The sequence below is a fragment of the Schistocerca piceifrons genome, chromosome 10 (genome assembly GCF_021461385.2).
Source record: "Schistocerca piceifrons isolate TAMUIC-IGC-003096 chromosome 10, iqSchPice1.1, whole genome shotgun sequence".
In the NCBI taxonomy this organism is placed as follows: domain Eukaryota; kingdom Metazoa; phylum Arthropoda; class Insecta; order Orthoptera; family Acrididae; genus Schistocerca; species Schistocerca piceifrons.
The window spans coordinates 84,170,669-84,188,959 of NC_060147.1; the positions used below are offsets into that span (position 1 = coordinate 84,170,669).

The following is an 18,291-nucleotide window of genomic DNA, read 5'->3' on the forward strand; positions in this document are numbered from 1 at the left end:
CAAGAGTAGTGACTGGCGTATCGTGACGAGCCAGTTGCCACCATTAACCAGACGTTTTCAGTTGGTGAGAGATCTGGAGAATGTGCTGGCCAGGGCAGCAGTCGAATATTTTCTGTATCCAGAAAGGCCCGTACAGGACCTGCAACATCCGGTCGTGCATTATCCTGCTGAAATGTAGGGTTTCGCAGGGATCGAATGAAGGGTACAGCCACGGGTCGTAACACATCTGAAATGTAACGTCCACTGTTCAAAGTGCCGTCAATGCGAACAAGAGGTGACCGAGACGTGTAACCAAAGGCACCCCACACCATCACGCCGGGTGATACGCCAGAATGGCGCTGACGAATACACGCTTCCAATGTGCGTTCACCGCGATGTCGGCAAACACGGATGCGACCATCACAATGCTGTAAATAGAACCTGGATTCATCCGAAAAAATGACGTTTTGCCATTCGTGCACCCAGGTACGTCTTTGAGTACACCACCGCAGGCGCTCTTGTCTGTGATGCAGCGTTAAGAGTAACCGCAGCCATGGTCTCCGAGCTGATAGTCCATGCTGCTGCAAACGTCAAACTGTTCGTGCAGATGGTTGTTGTCTTGCAAACGTCCCCATCTGTTGACTCAGGGATCGAGACCTGGCTGCACGATTTGTTACAGCCATGCGGATAAAATGGCCGTTGGGATCCAGCACGGCGTTCCGTATTACCCTCCTGAACCCACCGATTCCATATTCTGCTAACAGGCACTGGATCTCGACCAACGCGAGCAGCAATGTCGCGATACGATAAATCGCAATCGCGATAGGCTACAATCCGACCTTTATCAAATTCGGAAACGTGATGGTATGCATTTCTTCTCTTTACACGATGCATCACAACAACGTTTCGCTAGATAACGCCGGTCAACTGCTGTTTGTGTATGAGAAATCGGTCGGAAACTTTCCTCATGACAGGACGCTTTAGGTGTCGCCAGCGGGTCCAGCCTTGTGTGAATGCTCTGAAAAGCTAATCATTTGCATATCACAGCATCTTCTTCCTGTCGGTTAAATTTCGCGTCTGTAGCACGTCATCTTCGTGGTGTAGCCATTTTAATGGCCAGTAGTGGATATATCAAGCGCATGGTCACGTTTTAGTTTCCCGTTCCTGATTGAGATACGATACTACCGCCACTACTCCAAGTGTGCTGAAAATATAAATCCCTCTACTTGTTTTAGGCGCGCTTTGTATTGTGGTATTCATTGTTGCTACAGCTACCCCCTGCTCACTTACAGTAGTTTCTATTTGGCCACCATGGAAGAGATCAGATCTGTTTGTTGCTAATAGATTTCAATTACGAGTGGGCTTCTCAACAATCTGGTCTAGGTAGTTATTAGAGTATGTATGAAGTAATGTTTCGCAGGATGTCTTGTTACGCCATACACACGCCGTACACTAGGCTTTTCCCAGAATTAAAACCGAGCTAAGTGGAGGAGAGGTTAGCACACTGGACTCGTATTCGGGAGGACAATGGTTCAAACCTGCGTCCGGGCATCCTGATTTGGGTTTTCCGTGAGTTCCCTAAATCGCTCCAGGCAAATGCCGGGATGGTTCCTTTGAATGGGCACGAGCGACTTCCTTCCTCATCCTTCCCTAATTCGATGGGACCGATGACCTCCCTCTTGGTCCTCTTCCTCGGCTCAACGAACCTACCAACGACCCAGAATTAACCTAAAGCTCTGAGGGTGGACGGAAATACGGAAACGCCAAAAAACAAATAGTTCAAATGGCTCTAAGCACTATGGGACTTAACACCTGAGGTCATCGTTCCCCTAGACAGAACTACTTAAACCTAACTAACCGAAGGACATCACATCCATGCCCGATGCAGGATTCGAAACTGCGACCAAAGCAGCAGCGCGGTTCCGGACTGAAGCACCTAGAACCGCTCGGCCACAACGGCCGGCAAACGCCAGAAACACAGCACAGTACCTTGCCTAATTTGGTTTAGGAAAACCGTTGCCATTCAACACAGCTTCCAGTCGTCTCGGTTTGGGTTGGGTTGTTTTGGGGAAGAGACCAAATTGCGAGGTCATCGGTCTCATCGGGTTAGGGAAGGACGGGGAAGGAAGTCGGCCATGCCCTTTCAAAGGAACCATCCCGGCATTTGTCTGGAGCGATTTAGCGAACTCACGGAAAACCTAAATCAGGATGGCCGGACGGAGGGATTGAATCGTCGTCCTCCCGAATGCGAGTCCAGTGTGCTAACCGCTGCGCCACCTCGCTCGGTCTCCAGTCGTCTCGGAATGGAAATTCAAGTTCTGTGTGGTTTTCAAGGGACTCTTACGAACCTTATACAATCAGAGGCAAATTCAAGCAACGATGATGGAGATGGGTAGCGATTGCGCAGTCTTCTGACCACTATAGACCACGAAGGCTCGATAATACTGAGACGACCGAGCGAGGTGGCGCAGTGGTTCGACACTGGACTCGCGTTCGGGAGGACGACGGTTCAATCCCGCGTCCGGCCAGCCTGTTTTAGGTTTTCCGTGATTTCCCTAAATCGCTCCAGGCAAATGCCGGGATGGTTCCTCTGAAAGGGCACGGCCGACTTCCTTCCCCATCCTTCCCTAATCCGATGAGACCGATGACCACGCTGTCTGGTCTCCTTCCCCAAACAACCAACCAACCAATACTGAGACGTGATGACTGCGGTAGCCAGGCGAGATACGACAACTCATCTTCGTGTTGACGTAACCACTTCTGGATCTACATCTACGTCTATACTCCGCAAGCCATCTGACGGTGTGTGGCGGAGGGTACCTTGAGTACCTCTATCGGTTCTCCCTTCTATTCCAGTATCGTATTGTTCGTGGAAAGAAAGATTGTCGGTATGCCTGCGTGTGGGCTCTAATCACTCTGATTTTATCTTCATGGTCTCTTCGCGAGATAGACCTAGGAAGGAGCAATATACTGCTTGACTCCTCGGTGAAGGTACGTTCTTGAAACTTCAACAAAAGCCCGTACCGAGCTACTGAGCGTCTCTCCTGCAGAGTCTTCCACTGGAGTTTGTCTATCATCTCCGTAACGCTTTCGCGATTACTAAATGATCCTGTAACGAAGGTCGCTGCTCTCCGTTGGATCTTCTCTATCTCTTCTATCAACCCTATCTGGTACGGAACCCACACCGGTGAGCAGTATTCAAGCAGTGGGCGAACAAGTGTACTTTAACCTACTTCCTTTGTTTTCGGACTGCATTTCCTTAGGAATCTTCCAATGATCTCAGTCTGGCATCTGCTTTACCGAAGATTAATCTTATATGGTCATTCCAAAAATGGCTCTGAGCAATATGGGACTTAACTACTGAGGTCATCAGTCCCATAGAACTTAGAACTACTTAAACCTAACTAACCTAACGACATCACATACATCCATGCCCAAGGCAGGATTCGAACCTGCGACCGTAGCGGTCGCGCGGTTCCAGACTGTAGCGCCTAGAACCGCTCGGCCACACCGGCCGGCATATGGTCATTCGATTTTAAATCACTCCTTATGGCTACTCCCAGATAATTTATGGAATTAACTGCTTCCAGTTGCTGACCTGCTGTGTTGTAGCTAAATGATAAAGGATCTTGCTTTCTATGTATTCGCAGCACATAACACTTGTCTATATTGATTGGTTGGATGATGCGAGCTATGTGAACAGGGGCCCTATCGTCACGGAATACGGAATCACAACTGGGGAACTAAGACTGTACGATGGGACAGACCTGATCAGCCACAGTTGTCACGTGATCCTTTGTGATAATGCGATCTTGCAGAGTAGCTATGAGGCCCATGGTATCCCACGAAACGGTTGCCCAAATCATTAACGAACCCTCACCCTGTTTCATAATTGGGACTAAACTTGGTAGGAAGTTGGAAACAGTGTAAAACAAGACTCATCCGACCAAATGACTTTCTTCCATTGGCCCGTAGTCCAGGTTTTATAGCTTTAGCAGCACGTAGTGCTCTTACGGGCATTCACATTACTGATGACTAGTTTTGGAATTCTTCAATTCTTCCCTGCTTATGGAGCTACCTCCCCTTTGGTTTGGTGCTGAGATGGTTTGCAAAACAAAAAAAAAACAAAAAAACAAAAAAAACAAAAAAAAAGATGTGTGTGAAGTCTTATAGGACTTAACTGCTAAGGCCATCAGTCCCTAAGCTTACACACTACTTAACCTAAATTATCCTAAGGACAAACACACACACACCCATGCCCGAGGGAGGACTCGAACCTCCGCCAGGACCAGCCGCACAGTCCATGACTGGAGCCCCTTAGACCGCTCGGCTAATCCCGCGTGGCTGAGATGGTTTGCGAGTGTGACAGTCAGTTCTGCAATGACTTTTGCAACTGTCCTCCTATTATTCTCCCGTTACAACCATTTTCAATAGTCGTCTGTCTCTGTCGCTCAACACACAACTCCGTCCACCTTGTCACTTAGCGAAAGACGCTTCTCCGCTTCCTCTGTATATATTATAAATCTTCGATACGGTGCGTCTTGAAACTCCAAACACTTCGTCTAGCTTGCATACGGAATCACCAGCCGTACGAGCAGCAACAATGTCCCCGTGTTCGAGTTTGCTTAGCTCCGACCACTATGCACTGACAACTACACGGAACACATTTGTGACCACGAGTGACACCTGAAACGTATTGAGAACATTACAAAGTTGCCGTCTATGGTCAAGTACAACAGCGCAACCTGCAGGCAGCCTCCGCTAGCACCTGCATTTATGTTGAAAAATACATTTCACGCTGTGTTTCCATATTTTTGTCCACCCACGCTGTAGCTTCCATTCTTCGGTTCTGACCCAGGTTTAGGAGAGGTTTCTCTTGGTTATAAGGCCAATGCTGCAACAGGAAACCCCTCCCGAAATATCTTTGTACACACATCAAAAAAAGTTTTGCATCATCCCGGTTCCCAGATCTCCTGTGGATATTGTATCACAGACACAGTACAGTCCCTCTTACTGTTCAAATGGTTCAAATGGCTCTGAGCACTGTGGGACTTAACATCTGAGGTTATCAGTCCCCTAGAACGTAGAACTACTTCAACCTAACCAACCTAAGGACATCACACATATCCATGCCCGAGGCAGGATTCGAACCTGCGACCGTAGCGGTCGCGCGGTTCCAGACTGAAGCGCCCAGAACCGCATAGCCACTCCGGCCAGCTTTGACTGTTCAGAGATGTCACTAAACCTGCCCAAAGGTGTAAACAACTATGCAGGAGCAGCGCCTATTAGACAGAGGGGGTCCGACAGCCAATCAGTTCCAGTCATTCCACCAGGAAATAGGTACATGGCTCGTTTGTATATAGTTCAACCATGCCTAGACGGTCAATACCGCGGTTCGATCGCGTCCGCATTGTTACTTTGTGTCACGAAGGGCTCTCAACACGGGAAGTGTCCAGGCATCTCGGAGTGAACCGAAGCCATGTTATTCGGACAGGGAGGACATACAGAGAGATGTCAATGACATGCCTCGCTCAGGCCGCCCAGGGGCTACTACTGCAGTGGATGACCGCTGTCTATGAATTATGGCTCGGACGAACCCTGACAGCAACGCCACCATGTTGAATAATCCTTTTCGTGCAGACACAGGACGTCGTGTTACGACTCAAACTGTGCGCAATTTCACTCCCGACATCATTGGCGAGGTCCATCTTTGCAACCACGACACCATGCCGCGCGGTACAGATGGGCACAACAACATGTCGAATGGAGCGCTCAGGATTGGCATCACGCTCTCTTCACCGATGAGTGTCGCATATGCCTTCAACCAGACAATCGTCGGAAGAGTGTTTGGATGCAACCCGGTCAGGCTGAACGCCTTAGACACACTGTCTAGCGAGTGCAGCAAGGTGGAGGTTCCCTGCTGTTTTGGGGTGGCATTATGTGGCGCCGACGTACGCCGCTGGTGGTCATGGAAGGCGCCGTAACGGCTGTACGGTACGTGAATTCCGTCCTCCGACCGTTAGTGCAACCATATCGGCAGCATATTGCCGAGACATTCGTCTTCTTGGACTACAATTCACGCCCCCAACGTGCACATCTTGTGAACTACATCGCTCGACTTGAGTGGCCAGCATGTTCTCCAAACATGAATTATATCGAACATGCCTGGGATAGACCGAATAGGGCTGTTTATGGACGAAGTGACCCACCAACCACTCTGAGGGCTCTGAGCACTGAGTTCATCAGTCCCCTAGAACTTAGAACTACTTAAACCTAACTAACCTAAGGACATCACACACATCCATGCCCTAGGCAGGATTCGAACCTGCGACCGTAGCAGTCGCACGGTTCCGGACTGAAGCGCCTAGAACCGCTCGGCCACCGTGGCCGGCAACACGGAGGAATCTACGCCGAATCGCCGTTGAGGAGTGGTACAATCTGGACCAACAGTGCCTTGATGAACTTGTGGGTAGTATGCTACGGCCGGCCGGGGTGGCCGAGCGGTGCTCAGAGCCATTTTTGAGTATGCTACGACGAGTACAGGCATGCATCAATGCAGGAGGACGTGCTACTGTGTTTCGGAGGTACTGTTGTGTGCAGCAATCTGGACCACCACCTCTGAAAGTCTCGGTATGTTAGTGGTATAACATGTGATGTGTGGTTTTCATGAGCAATGAAAAGGGTGGAAATGATGTTCATGTTGATGTCTATTCCAATTTTCTGTACAGGTTCCGGAACTCTCTGAACCGAGGTGATGCAAAATTTTTTTTTGGCGTGTGTGTTTCTATCGTTGTAGTAGAAAGTTACAGCGACTTCGGCTGTTCAATACGAAGTGAAAATTAACAACCCTGCAGCAGTTTCTTTTCCATTTAATCTATTTATGCAACCTGTTACTGGTCCCAGCGGAGGTTCGAGTCCTCCCTCGGGCATGGGTGTGTGTGTTTGTCCTTAGGATAATTTAGGTTAAGTAGTGTGTAAGCTTAGGGACTGATGACCTTAGCAGTTAAGTCTCATAAGACTTCACACACATTTGAACATTTTTGAACAACCTGTTACAACGTTGTTCCAGTACACTGTCTTCAGGCCCCTTTCACCAATGTAAACTGGGAGGAATCCAGTATACGGACACAGGTTATTTAATATTGGCTCCTTTTGTGACTGCACATAAGTCTGAACCCCTCCCAGTGTTAAGGGACAAAAGATTGTGTGATGGGAGACTGAAACTTCTGCGTAAAGAAATTAAATGCAAAAGATACAGCTGCAAGTGTATTACGAGTAATTTTCATTTCCTCCCAAAATATTCGCAAATGGAGCTCCTCTGCCCCACTAGCAACTCGTGTGCTATTTGGCCAAAAAGATCCTGACTCTGGTATGGGGCATTACTGGAATGTGGAAGACAGAGTTCTCTTACACAGGGTATTTTAGAGTGTAGGTGTATCTATGGTGCCAGTAGGATGCTGTGATGTGCCGACTTATTGCGCTGTGGTGTTTGGTGTTGTGCAGCGTTGCGATGTTTGGTGTCGTGTTGTGACGTTTGGTGCTGTCGTGTTGTTGCAGGCTGGTATGGACGTCCTGAGTCTGGAGCACGAGGTGGGCGCCTGGGACTCCGTGCTCCTCGATCCTCTGACCGAAGACAGCTTCATCGCCAACCTGCACATGCGCTACAAGCGGGACCACATATACGTGAGTAGCGCCTGCCTCCCTGTACAGCCTCTATCGAAAACCTCAATCTGAGCGGCCTGGTGGCGATTAGGCCGGTATTACACTATCAAATTTCTTTGTCCAATATCTTTGTCAAAGATATTTGATAGTGTAATAGGGACTTTGTCAAACGTCGTCCAATATTTGATCAAATCTAGGGCCTCGCTGTATATTTGATCAAAGAAACCGCTTGTCTTCTGTTCACTGCAATGTGACATGTTACAACATGGAGCGCTAGCATCGCTGCAGCGTTCTGTCGTCTGTAGTGTTTTTATAACCATTGCCGGTAAATACAATTGGTGTGTGCCGACAACTACAAAATTAATAGAGATGACTGAAGCTGATGAGGCGCTTTACAACGTGAGGCACCCTGAATACAAAAATAGATTAAGAAGATTGGAGACCTAACCTGACCTGACCTAACCTAACCTAACCTAACCCAACATAACCCTCTCCTGTAGCAAGGAATCGGAGTGTTATAGTGAGCCTGTCTTCTGAAGATGTAGCAGTTCTTAAGTGAATATTGTGCTTTGTGATATGAGGATACACTTCATTGAGCACATACAGAAATGTATGTTCATCCATTCTTAAGTAATTGATGTACGACTTGACGTCTTCCACTGTAAGCTCACGTAACAAGTTTTGTTGAATGCTTTTATCGTGTCGTCGTAAAACCCACGTCTTCACCCAGATTAGATTAGTTTTTTCGTTCCATAGATCCGTGCTGAGGAGATCCTTGTGGATGTGGAACATGTCGATTTTTTAAAGCTGAAATACCAATACTAATAGTATGAATAAATACAATACATCATTTGTTTCTATTAAAAATTTCGCCAATGGAGTTGAAGGAGTTGCCCAGTAGTAAGTCTTTCAGGCTCCTTTTAAACTGATCTTTATTTCTAACTAAATTTTTTATGTTTGCTGGCAAATTATTGAAGATGAGCGTTCCTGAGTATTGGACCCTTTTTTGAACTAAAGTAAGCGCTTTTAAGTCCTTGTGCAGATCATTTTTGTTCCTGGTATTGTATGTATGAACTGAGTTGTTTGTTGGAAAAAGAGATATATTATTTACGACAAATTTCATTAAGAAGTAAATATACTGAGAGGCAGTAACTAGTATACCCAGTTCTTTGAAGAGGTCTCTGCAGGAGGTCCGTGAATTTACTCCACAAATAATACGTATTACACGCTTTTGGACCTTGAAAACTTTTGTTTGACTTCAAGATTTACCCCCCAAATATTATCCCATATGACATTATGGAATGAAAGTATGCAAGCTTTTTCATTTTTATGTTGCCTATGTCTGCTAACACTCGAATTGCAAATACAGATTTGTTAAGGCCTTTCTGCATTTCTGTGGTGTGCTCCTCCCAACTGAATTTATTATCAAGTTGTAATCCCAGGACTTTTAAGACTGTCAACCTCGTATGTATGGTTCCATTTTTCCCCCCACTTCTTTTCCGCATGTGCACACAATGCAATTGGAGTACGTAGAACTGCTGCGGTTAAATAACAAGTTGTTGTCAGCCATCTTGAACTTTCACGTAAAATTTGATGACAGTGTAATACCCCTTCTAGCGCTACGTCAAAGATCTTTGTCAAATATATTGGACGGAATATTGGATCACATCTTTGATCAAATCTTTGACAAAGAAATTTGATAGTGTAATACCGGCCTTAGAACCTGCCGAATGCGAATGCAGTGTCTTACCACTGCCGTAGCTACGTGGCTCGCTAGAAACTGATGAGCAGACAGACCAAGAGGGAGAAGGGGGGGGGATGTACCAGGTGTTAAAAAAAGTGTCGAATACATTGAGAGGTGGTCGCAACCATCACAACAAGAAAACATTTCAGGAAACATGGACTCTAAAATACACTGAAGCTAGAAAAGTCACGGGATATATTCACATATACAGATGGCGGTAGTATCGCGTACACGAGGTATAAATGGAGCACTTCATTGGCGGAGTTGCCATTTGTAGTCAATTGATCCATACGGAAAGGTTTCCGGCGTACGGAAATTCAGTATTCCGAGATCCAGATATCAGGAGTGTGCCGAGAATTCCAGATTTCAGGCATTCCCTCTCACCACGGACAATGCAGTGGCTGACAACCTTCACTTCACAACTGACAGCAGCTATGTTTACATGGAGTTGTCAGTACTAACAGACAAGCAACACTGCGTGAAGTAACTGTAGATATCAATCTGGGATGTACGGCGAATTTATCCGTTGGCACAGTGCGGCGAAGTTTGGCACTGGTGGGCTGCGATCTTTGCTAAGAACATGACATCGCCTGCAGATCCTCTCCTGGGCTTGTGACCGTATCGGTTCGACGACTGGAAAACCGTGGCCTGGTCAGATAAGTCCCGATTCTAGTTACGACCTGATGGTAGGGTTCGAGTGTGGCGCAGACCACATGAAGTCATGGACCCAAGTTGTCAACAAGACACAGTGCAAGCTGGAGGTAACTCCATTAACGTGTAGGCTGTGTTTACAAGGACTGGAGTGGGTGCTCTGGTCCAACTGAACCAATCATTGACTGGAAATTGTGCCTTTGCTAACAGCGCGACATCGTCTGTAGCGTTTCGCCTGGGCCTGTGACCATACTGGTTGGACCCTAGACGACTGGGAAACCGTGTCTGGTCAGATGAAAAAAATGGTTCTGAGCACTATAGGACTTAACATCTGAGGCCATGAGTCCCCTAGACTTAGAACTACGTAAACCTAACTAACCTAAGGACATCGCACACATCCATGCCCGAGGCAGGATTCGAACCTGCGACCGTAGCAGCAGCGCGGTTCCGGACTGAAGCGCCTAGAACCGCTCGACGACAGCTGCCGGAGAAAAACACGTTAAAGTAACAACGTTTCGTGAAATCTTATTCTACGGACGCTCATGTTCAAATGCTGAAATTGTTCACTTGCAGTTGCACACGCATACCGAGCAGACACAGTACTACAACTGCTGCTTCGTTGATGTTGTCAGTAGTGGGAAGCAGCTGTAAAAGTCACTGCAGAGCTGAATGTCACACTCGCGAACCATGTCAACACTGAAACAACACGAAGGCATCTCCATAGGCGGGAAATTGGAGGGCGAGCTGGAATTTCGAAACCACACACTAGTGATGCCAATGTGCGTAACAGGGGAAGGTGGTGCCGAAACCATAAAACCTGCATTATGGAACAATGGAAGAATATCATTTGACTGGATGAGTCTTGTTTCACACTGTTTCCACCTTCTGGCGGACTTTACGTCCCAAGAGTGAAGAATGGAGGGGATGCGGTGCTGATTTCGGCAGCCATGTTCTGCTATTCCATGTCAGTAATTCGGCTGGTCGGGTCCATTCTACTGTACAATGTAGTTCCCCCAATGCTGATGCTCTGTTGCAATACGATGGAACCCTGTTCACACAGCTCGCATCGGCCAGGAATACATGAAATGTATTCGCAGTTCGATAGTGACAATTTGCATCGGGCCAGGACTCGAACCCAGATTTCCCGAGTATCGCGAGCGGTCATCTCGCTATTTGGCTACCCGAGCACGACCAGACCTAAACTTCCATATGTCGTCAAGCACATGACTAAAACCTGGACTCGATCATCCATTGTGTGTATTCCCGTACAGAGGAGGATTTTACTTGAAAGTCGACTGCCCGGTGTTGGCGGATAAATACACTAGTGGCCATTAAAATTGCTACACCAAGAAGAAATGCAGATCATAAACGGGTATTCATTGGACAAATATATTATACTAGAACTAACATGCGATTACATTTTCACGCAGTTTGGGTGCATAGATCTTGAGAAATCAGTACCCAGAACAACCACATCTGGCCGTAATAACGGCCTTGATACGCCTGAGCATTGAGTCAAACAGAGCTTGGATGGCGTGTACAGGTGCAGCTCCCCATGCAGCTTCAACACGATACCACAGTTCATCAAGAGTAGTGACTGGCGTATTGTGACGAGCCAGTTGCTCGGCCACCATTGACCAGACGTTTACGGTTGATGAGAGATCTGGAGAATGTGCTGGGCAGGGCAGCAGTCGAACATTTTTTGTATCCAGAAAAGCCCGTATAGGACCTGCAACATGCGGTCTTGCATTATCCGGTTGAAATGTTGGGTTTCGCAGGGATCGAATGAAGGGTACAGCCACGGGTCGTAACACATCTGAAATGTAGCGTCCACTGTTCAAAGTGCCGTCAATGCGAACAAGAGGTGGCCGAGACGTGTAACCAAAGGCACCCCATACCATCACGCCGGGTGATATGCCGGTATGGCGATGACGAATACACGCTTCCAATGTGCGTTCACCGCGATGTCTCCAAACACGATTGCGACCATCATGATGCTGTAAACAGAACCTGGATTCATCCGAAAAAATGACGTTTTGACATTCGTGCACCCAGGTTCGTCGTCGAGTACACCATCGCAGGCGCTCCTGTCTGTGATGCAGCGTTAAGGGTAACCGCAGCCATGGTCTCCGAGCTGATAGTCCATGCTGCTGCAAACGTCTTCGAACTGTTCGTGCAGATGGTTGTCGTGTTGCAAACGTCCCCATCTGTTGACTCTGGGATCGAGACGTGGCTGCACGATCCTTTACAGCCATGCGGATAAGATGCCTGTCATCTCGACTGCTAGTGATACGAGGCCGTTGGGATCCAGCACGGCGTTCCGTATTACCCTCCTGAACCCACCGATACCATATTCTGCTAACAGTTATTGGATCTCGACTATCTGGAGCAGCAATGTCGTGATACGATAAACCGCAATCGCGATAGGCTACAATCCGACCTTTATCAAAGTCGGAAACGTGATGGCACGCATTTCTCCTCCTTACACCAGGTATCACAGCAACGTTTCACCTGGCACCGCCGGTTAACTGCTGTTCGTGTATGAGAAATCGCTTGGAAACTTTCCTCATGTCAGCACGTTGTAGGTGTCGCCACCGGCGCCAACCTTGTGTGAATGCACTGAAAAGCTAATGATTTGCATATCACAGCGCTTTCTTCCTGTCGGTTAAATTTCGCTTCTTTAGCACATCATCTTCGTGGTGTAGTAATTTTAATGGCCAGTAGTGTAGTTCCCCCAAAGGTGATGCTCTGTTGCAAGATGACGGAGATCCTGTTCACACAGCTCACATCGTTCAGGACTACATGTAATGTATTCGCAGTTGCGGTTGTAGACATCCGTCAGCTGTGTAATGGATTAGCGACAGTGAAAATTTGTACCGGGCCAGGATTCAAACCCAGATTTCCGCGTGTCTCGAGCTGTCATCTTGCTATTTGGCTACCTGAGCACGACCAGACCCAAACTTCCATATGTCGTCAACCATATGACTACAGCCTGTACTCGTTCATCCATTCCCGTACAGGGGACACATTTTACTTGAAAGTCGCTTGCCTGGTGTTGGCGGATAAATACAATACTGCAGTGCGTATGTTGTTCCGAATTACGATGCAATATAAGTCCGATGGAACATGGGATAATAATTCTGAGTAACACAGGCACTCCAATATTGTTTTCATCCAGAACTGGTTTCGTGCGTGCGAGGATAAACTGTCCCATTTACCCTGGACACCACAGTCTCCAGTCCGCAATATTATTGAGCCTTTGTGGTCTAGTTTCGAGAGAAGGGTGCGTTACCGTTACGTACATCATTGTTACCTTAACTTTCCACTATTTTCCAGAAAGAACGGTGTAAGATACTCTTGAAAATTATACAAGACCTTCTTTTTATCCATTTCGAGAAGACTGGAAGCTGTTTTGAATGCGAATTGATCACTTGCACCGTATTAGGCATGATTTGGATACGTAGGTTGGAACTTAAATAGTGGAAACACTGCTGTGGTGACACTATGCAGTGCAATCTACTATTGTCGCTGATAGCACACGTTTGTTGACATACCTACCTTACCTTCGAGCAGATGGACTCGCCCGTCCCACGTCACCGTCGTGGGCACAGTCGAGGGAAACACAGTCACTTGTGAGCGAGCGGTCTAACGTAACGGTGTCGCTATGTTTTCGAAACAGGAACAGCGGAGTTGGATCAAGATTGAATGTGCCAGAGGTCGTACAGCACGATAGTGTCATCAAGGTATTCAAGAGGCGTGAGGGGAATCGGCATTGCCGTACAGAACAGTTGCACGTCGGGTAAAAGCCTTCAACGAAGATCGGCAAACTGTGGCAGACATGCATGGGGCAGGTCGTCCTAGCTTCTCTGAAGAAGAAGTGCATGCTGTTGCCCCGTTACTGGACAGTAATCGTCGCCATACGATTCGGGAGCTCGCCCACGAAACCGGATAAGCACATACGACTGTGCTTCGCATTCTGAACGAACGCTTCGGCATGCAAAAATTTGCATTCCGCATGACTTGACGGAATTGCGGAAGTGGATGCCTTAGGACGCTGCTCAGCGTCACTTGGAGCGCAATGAGCGCGAAGGAGAGGCTTTCTTACGCCATATCGTAAAACTAGGTGAGACATGGGCCACATCGTACGAGCCAAAACTGAAACGCCAATCCAAAGAACGGCGTCAGTATGGGTCGGCGCGAAAGTCGAAAGCGCGACAGAGCCCCAGTTGTTTGTTGTTGTTGTTGTGGTCTTCAGTCCTGAGACTGGTTTGATGCAGCTCTCCATGCTACTCTATCCTGTACAAGCTTCTTCATCTCCCAGTACCTACTGCAACCTACATCCTTCTGAATCTGCTTAGTGTATTCATCTCTTGGTCTCCCTCTACGATTTTTACCCTCCACGGTGCTCTCCAATGCTAAATTTGTGATCCCTCGATGCCTCAAAACATGTCCTACCAACCGATCTCTTCTTCTAGTCAAGTTGTGCCACAAACTCCTCTTCTCCCCAATCCTACTCAATACCTCCTCATTAGTTACGTGATCTACCCACCTTATCTTCAGCATTCTTCTGTAGCACCACATTTCGAAAGCTTCTATTCTCTTCTTGTCCAAACTAGTTATCGTCCATGTTTCACTTCCATACACGGCTACACTCCATACAAATAATTTTCAGAAACGACTTCCTGACACTTAAATCTATACTCGATGTTAACAAATTTCTCTTCTTCAGAAATGATGTCCTTGCCATTGCCAGTCTACATTTGATATCCTCTCTTCTTCGACCATCATCAGTTATTTTGATCCCCAAATAGCAAAACTCCTTTACTACTTTAAGTATCTCATTTCCTAATCTAATTCCCTCAGCATCACCCAACTTAATTCGACTACATTCCATTATCCTCGTTTTGCTTTTGTCATTGTTCATCTTATATCCTCCTTTCAAGACACTGTCCATTCCGTTCAACTGCTCTTCCAAGTCCTTTGCTGTCTCTGACAGAATTACAATGTCATCGGCGAACCTCAAAGTTTTTACTTCTTCTCCATGAATTTTAATACCTACTCCGAATTTTTCTTTTGTTTCCTTTACTGCTTGCTCAATATACAGATTGAATAACATCGGGGAAAGGCTACAACCCTGTCTCACTCCTTTTCCAACCACTGCTTCCCTTTCATGCCCCTCGACTCTTATAACTGCCATCTGGTTTCTGTACAAGTTGTAAATAGCCTTTCGCTCCCTGTATTTTACCCCTGCCACCTTCAGAATTTGAAAGAGAGTATTCCATTTAACATTGTCAAAAGCTTTCTCTAAGTCTACAAATGCTAGAAACGTAGGTTTGCCTTTTCTTAATCTTTCTTCTAAGATAAGTCGTAAGGTCAGTATGGTGAGCCCCAGTTTGGTGAAAGTTATGGTGATTTTCGTGAACTGTGATGGTGTTATACTAACGCATTACGTTCCTCCACTGCAGACCGTCAATGCACAGTATTACTGTTCGTTTTTGGAGCATCACCTGCGACCAGCTTTGCGAAAGAAGCGGCGACACTTTCTGCGCGACCAACCCATCATTTTGCACGTCAATGCACGGGCGGGTACAGCGAAAGCTGTGGCTACTCTGTTTGGTCGATGTGACTGGGAAGTACTGTACCATCCACCATACTCCCCGGACTTAAGTCCTTTTGACTTTGATTTTGTAGGAAGATGAAGGAACCACTTCCTGGCATTCGCTTCAGAACTGTTCCAGATATTGGACAGGCAGCAGGCCGCCCCATTCGCACCATCTACTAACGGTATACTACGCCTTCCACGTCGTTGGCAACGGGTTCTACACAACGCTGGTGACTACTTTGAAGGACAGTAACAGGTGCAAACATGTAACTCTCTTGTACCGGTTGCGAATAAACAATTGCCACTATTTAAGTTCCAGCCCTCGTATTTCCATCCCTTTGCCCACGCCTGTATTTCATGTTGAGAGGCCTCCCAATCTACCTGTTCTAGGTAGTTTTCAAGGAATGCGTGTAGCAATTTATCGCAGTACGTCTTGTCACACACACACCACTTACAAAAAAGTACCCTTCAGAATCAGCTATTGTACGTTATAGCCTCTTCCAGTGATGACAGTACGACTGGGAAACATGTGTACAATAGAACTGAGGTTTCCTACAAAATTTTCGGTTACATCTGGAGTGAGCCTGGTGGCCAGTAGAAGCATCCTATAATGCGTTTACGCCCACCCTTTATACTGTGCCTCGCCGAAACAAACACACATATAAATTCAGTTTGTATCTCGGTGGATCTGAGTTTCTCGTCTACTGTGACCTATACACAACCTTCGTTCTTTACCACCCTATTCTTTCCATATACACTTAGATTTACGCCGAAAATTACACTGCTGACTATTTTGGGTTTTAGCCAGCTTTCTGAACCTAGTCTTGTACGCCGAAGCACCAAAGAAACTGGTGTAGGCTGGCCTATTCAAACACGGAGATATGTAAACACGCAGAATACGGCGCTACGGTCGGCAACGCCTATATAAGACAACAAGTGTCTGGCGCAGTTGTCAGATCTGTTACTACTGCTACAATGACAGGTTATCAAGATTTAAGTGGTTTGAAAGTGGAAATTTGTGAGACCAATCTACTGAGGTCATCGGCGCACGAGCGATGGGTCGCAGCGTCTCCGAGGTAGCGATGAAGTGGGGATTTTCCCATACGACCATTTCACGAGTGTACCGTGATTATCAGGAATGCGGTAAAACATCAAATCTCCTACATCGCTGCGGCCGGAAAAAGATCCTGCAAGAACGGGACCAACGACGTCTGAAGAGAATCGTTCAACGTGACAGAAGTACAACCCTCCCGCAAATTGCAGCAGATTTCAATTCAGGCCCATCAACACATGTAGCGTCCGAACCATTCAACGAAACATCATCGATGTCGGCTTTCGGAGCCGAATGCCCACTCGTGTATCCTTGATGACTGCACGACACAAAGCTTTACGCCTCGCCTGGGCCCTTCAACACCGACATTGCACTGCTGATGACAGGAACATGTTCCCTGGTTGGACGAACGTCGTTTGAGATTGAATCGAGCGGGTAAACGTGTACGGGTATGGAGACAGTCTCATGAATCCATGGACACTCCATGTCAGCAGGGAACTGAAAAGCTGGTGGAGGCTCTGCAATGGTGTCGGCCGTGTGCAGGTGGAATGATATGGGACCTCTGATACGTCTAGATACGAATCTGACAGGTGACAAGTACATAAGCACCCTGTCTGATCACTATCCATTCATGTACATTGTCCATTCCGACGGACTTGGGCAATTTTAGTGAAATGGGTGTACGGGAAAATCTCCAATTCGTCGCTACCTCGGAGATGCCGTGTCCCATCGCTCGTGCGCCGACTGTAACACCACGCTGAAACTGACTTAAATCTTGATAACCTGCCATTGTAGCAGCAGTAACCGAACTAACAACTGCAACAGACGCTTGTCTTACTTGGTCGTTGCCTACTGCAGCGCCGTATTCTGCCCGTTTACATATCTCTGTATTTTAACACACACGCCAATACCAGTTGTTTCTGGCGCTTTAGCGTACCTCCTCCGTGGGCGCATAACACTCACTCATGACTCTGGCAATGAATCTCAGTCCGGATCTGCACTACGTACGATTAATTTGATGAGGATGTTCCACTTCAAATCACACAACGCGTATCAGTTCAGGGTGTTAAATAATATAACTTCGTATCTTTATCTTAGTTCCCATGGTTCTACGAAATAAACAAATGCTTTTAGTGTTGAGAACACAGTCATTAGCGTGTGGTTATTCCACATTTCTTATTAGGTTAGTGTTCACTGTGTACTGAAAATTCTTCGCCAAACGGGAATCGAATTTTTCAGTACTGCTTCACCTTTATTATACACTACTGGGCATTAAAATTGCTACACCACGAAGATGACGTGCTACAGAAGCGAAATTTAACCGACAGGAAGAAGATTCTGTGATATGCATATGATTAGCTTTTCATTCACACAACGTTGGCGCCGATGATGACACCTACAACGTGCTGACATGAGGAAAGCTTCCGACCCATTTTTCATACACAAACAGCAGTTCACCGGCGGTGCCTGGTGAAACGTTGTTGTGATGCCTCGTGTAAGGAGGAGAAATGCGTACCATCACGTTTCCGACTTTGATAAAGGTCGGATTGTAGCCTATCGCGATTGGGGTTTATCGTATCGGACATTGCTGCTCGCGTTGGT

General features: G+C 47.0%; 1 protein-coding gene across 1 annotated transcript in view; it reads left to right on the forward strand.

Annotated features, from left to right (window-relative positions):
• LOC124718973 (unconventional myosin-Ia) overlaps positions 1–18,291 on the forward strand; it is a 784,983-nt gene that overhangs the window by 296,772 nt on the left and 469,920 nt on the right. Inside the window, 1 exon segment of the mRNA XM_047244645.1 lies at positions 7,537–7,662. Coding sequence (XP_047100601.1) covers positions 7,543–7,662 — 120 coding nt within the window. The 5' untranslated portion in view covers positions 7,537–7,542.